We start from the raw sequence: 4,289 nt of genomic DNA on the forward strand, positions 1-4,289 counted from the left end.
CTGTATGTCTCTCTCTCTCTCTCTCTCTCTCTGCTGTGTGTGTGTGTGTGTGTGTGTGTGTGTAACATGCAGTGTGAGGTGTTTTCAGGATTTGTTTTGTGTTTCTGGGGTTAGAAAGTGATGACTGACAAAACTTGGGTTTTTTACGTCCTCTGATTCCCTGGTGTGACTGTTTATTCTTCATTTTGTATTTTTACTCCAAGGAGCTTTTCTTTTTTTTCTTGGTGTTTGATACAATTCTGTTACTTTTAAAATTATATTTATACAGATATACATATTTTTTGTATCTTTTTTTTATCTCTTCTAATGTTAAAAATTCACAAATACGCAGTATTATAGATGATGCATTTTGGACAGTTAACTTTTTTTTTACACTTTGGTTTGAATTGAGAAATTGTATAAATGCTTTACAGTTCTTGTGTGTAAAATGTATGTATAAATTAAATTAACCAACTTGGACTTGGGTTCATTTAAATGTGAAAAGAGCATGAAACGGAACTTTWTGTAAACTGCTCTTGTTATTTTAGGTGGAGTTTACAAATGAAGAATGAAGCACATTTTTATATGTAATATAAAAAGTGATGTAGTCTAAATATAGGATCAGATTAATGTCAATTTTGGCGATTATTTAAATAATTAGCTTGGTGTGTAAGAACTTAAAGCCAAGATGGACCTAAATGTTAGGCTTGTTTGTATTTTCATGTGTTTGTTAGAAAAATATCTCATGAATCAYTGGATAAAATTGAATGACAATTTGAGAACATAATCATTTGTTGTACATCTACGTACAACAAATGAGGTATTTAAAAAGGCTATCTGTACACAGACCACAGAGTACACATTGAGTATTTTTGTCTAATTCAAGATCACAGCCACAGCGAATCAACTTTAGCCAACACAAAATGATTATAACAGTCAGTTTCACAAATATTGAGATAAAGTTTGATGTGGGTATCTGAGAGTCATCCATGACATACTACCACGCACAAGCTCTTGTGATGCATATCTCATAAAGCTTTGTACAAAACAGCTATAGCTCATTTCTCAACACAATAAACTTAGTGAAAACTAAGCCATGAAATGTGAGCGATATACAGTGGGCGCAGATCCCCTAAAGCAGTGTTTCCCAAAGTTGGGGTCGGGACCCAAAGTGGGGTCCTGAAATATAAAGGTGGGGTCCTGAAAAGATTTTCTAAATTAATTACATTTTTGCCTTAGTCGCCTAAAATGTATAAATGTAGAATAAAGCATACAGTATTGTTACTATGCCCAAGTTTAGTTGACCTGATACAAATGTTTATCATCCAAAAATAGTTGTGGGCACAGGTCTCTGCTACTGTTATTTTGTGGGTCAAAAGCTAAAAAGTTTGGGAAACACTGCACTTCAGAAAGCAATTTAAAGGGTAATAAAATAATTGGTGATTTAACATTTTCTCTATAATTGTTACAAAAACACAAAATAAGTATAAATAAGTATTTATATTTGTGTAGTCTTTGTTTTCAGGGTTATTAACAAAGTTTGTGTACTCAGACCAGTAATATTTGGGGGTCACAAGTTTTTGCCATAGATATTTTGTGGGTCAGAAGATAAAACGTTTGGGAACCACTGCCCTAAAGCACCAATAGGGGAACTAATTTCCCGATTAGTGCTTTAGGGCTTTTGCAAATTTTAAAATTTAGTGGATTAGCACTTGCTAAATTAAGAAGCAATAATAGGTCTATAAATGTTATTGATCAATGTTAATGTTAACAGCTGAGGGTGAAAACTGTCGCACATTTTGTTCACGTGTGTCACTTCTCCACCAGGTGACAACATATTGTCAAAACCACAGCTGAGGAATATCAATAAGTCTTAAGAGAGCAACATGTGACTCATGTTGTCTGTTGAAGGATGTTCATGGGTTGACTGGCTTTATTTAGTGCTTTAGAATTAGCTTTTGCTAAAACTTTCTGTGCATTAGTGCTTTAGAATTAGGGGACCAAATATTTGAGTTAGTGTTTTAGGGCTAGTGGAACTAATTTTTAGATTAGTGCTGCCCACCACTGGCGAAATGCAATTCTTCAAGGAATGATAGACAAAAATACTGTTATGTTTTAACTTTCTAAATAAAATTATGTAGAAATCAAAGCAGTCAAATGAAAATTCAAAKACCTCTAACTTATTTTTCCAGTGGTTTTATATCTCAATTTTAATATATATATATTTTTATGAAAAGAAATAATAAAATCAGAGACTCTGCACCCCACTGGGCTGAGAACAAGCAAATTGTTGGCCATAATGAAATGCAATTTTGCAAAATGAAGTACTGTTTTGGTTTAGCAATAAGCTTAATTTGATTTTAGGGTTGCCTTTAAAAAAATAACTAAATCTGACAACAGTGTTTAGCTGACTCAGTAATTTTATGATGCCTTTAAATATGTACTTTGTACATATTGTGGTAAACATCTAAAATACAGTTGTGTATTTTTATTTACTTTTGTAGTACTTATGTGATTTATTTTATTTCATAACTTTCAACAGTGTTTAATTGATCAGTAGTTTCAAACTCACTCTTCATAGCAGTGAACTCTATCTTATTGGACTTTTGTTTTACATTTATCTACTTAATTTCCATTTTCTTGAGGTATACAGRCAGCAGAAAGATGTTTTCAGTAATATAACTATAAACAACCTCYCCGGTGTTATGCGAAAAAAAGTATCCCGTTTAGAGGAGCATGGCAACAAACACTTTTAGTTTTTAGTATCCATCAATCTAAAATATTTTATTTTAATTTAAATGCATAGTGGTTGCTTTTTACAGCACAGCTACGAAATGTGAACTTGGAGTCGCAGTTAAAATATATAGCCAGACGCAGYGCACCATTTGAGTCTAGCCTTTTCCTTTACGGGACGAGGGCACTTTTTTCGGCACAACACCGAGCGCCAAACAGCGTTATTGTCCCACAATGCAGCGCGCGCGTTGCGTCATAGGAGAGGGCCGATGATGGCGGCGCTCGGTGCATCTGAAGTGATCACACAACTGGAAAGCGCTGCCAAAGTTTTAATGGTGAGGTTTTCCTCTTTGTTTTACGGCAGAAACGGGCACGGTGGACGTCTTTTCACCGCCGTTTGACCGGAGTTCGGTGGTTCGAGGTTGCCGGTGGTGTTTTTAAACGTGTTCATGTGTAAAAAAAAAAAAAAAATGCTTTGAGAGCAATGCGTGGCGCAGAGCCTCGCTACTTGTCTCCATCTCGAAAAAAAAAAAATAGAAATAGTCAAGTTTAATTCTTAAATTTCCAATGCTTATYATTTCCCTACTCTTTCCTCCTCCCTCTTAAATTTAGTCCGCATCAGGACGCTGTGTTTATTTTATTTTATTTTTTATTCTTGTTCGTGTTTCCAGAAACTTCAGCGTTTCGTCTCTCCTCAGTTTGCCGCTAAATCAAGTCTTTTTTCGGACTCTCTTCTCGGTGTGTTCGGTTCTGGTTTCCCTCGGTTCGTAGCTTCAGCTTTTCACCCCTCTTTAATCACTACGGACCACCCAGCAGTTTGCCATTTCCCCCATCATTTATCCAACGACGTGGTTAACCGGCTGGGAGCTAACCGTGTCACGTGTGTTTGTTTGCTCTTTGCCATCTTTTAAACCTGTAACCACCCACTGCAAATATGATGATAAGAAAAACATGTTATTTAGTAAAATGGTGAACAAACTTACATAATGTCCTGTAACTCAGTGTTTTGTAGGGGTCTAACAGTAAGTTATCACGTGTTCATCTGAGCATCAGTAATGCCCATCAGCACACAGTGCAGACTAGGGTTGGGCAAAACCGTATAGTGTGCAATTAATCGTCAGAGAAACATTAATCAATTMTTTTTTTGGCTCTTGATTAATATGATTAATCCCACCAGGCAGACTGACTGATTTCTCCGGTCAGTTCACTCGATGTTCTTCTCCAATTTGAAAATGTGAAAAACTCCAATTCAAATATGACAAACATTTTTTTTAAGTTCTGTAATTTATTTATAACATCTCTGGGTTTACTTGGTCTATAAACACAATATAAAAAAAGATGTATAGGTTGAATTCTGTTCTTTAGACAATTTGGAACATATTTTTAGTCATGTGACCAGGATATTAAGGCATCCAGGGGATTAATCGTCATATTAATTGTTATCGGCAAAATACCACAATTAATCTTGATTAATTTTTTTTACCAATATCGCCCAACCCTAATGCAGACATGTCTGATTTAATTTGAGCATAGTCTAATGGAAAATAAGCTTTCAGCAATTACAGATATATATATAT

General features: G+C 35.0%; 1 protein-coding gene across 1 annotated transcript in view; it reads left to right on the plus strand.

Moving 5' to 3' along the window:
- Positions 1–2,946: 2,946 nt before the first annotated feature.
- The window catches only part of xpo4 (exportin 4), a gene marked incomplete in the record, with an annotated part of 131,137 nt that continues 129,794 nt past the window's right edge, over positions 2,947–4,289 (plus strand). The window contains 1 exon segment of the mRNA XM_014028491.1: positions 2,947–3,047. Within this exon segment, the coding sequence (XP_013883945.1) occupies positions 2,982–3,047 (66 nt within the window).

The sequence above is a fragment of the Austrofundulus limnaeus genome, unplaced genomic scaffold (assembly GCF_001266775.1).
Source record: "Austrofundulus limnaeus strain Quisiro unplaced genomic scaffold, Austrofundulus_limnaeus-1.0 Scaffold769, whole genome shotgun sequence".
Classification (NCBI taxonomy): domain Eukaryota; kingdom Metazoa; phylum Chordata; class Actinopteri; order Cyprinodontiformes; family Rivulidae; genus Austrofundulus; species Austrofundulus limnaeus.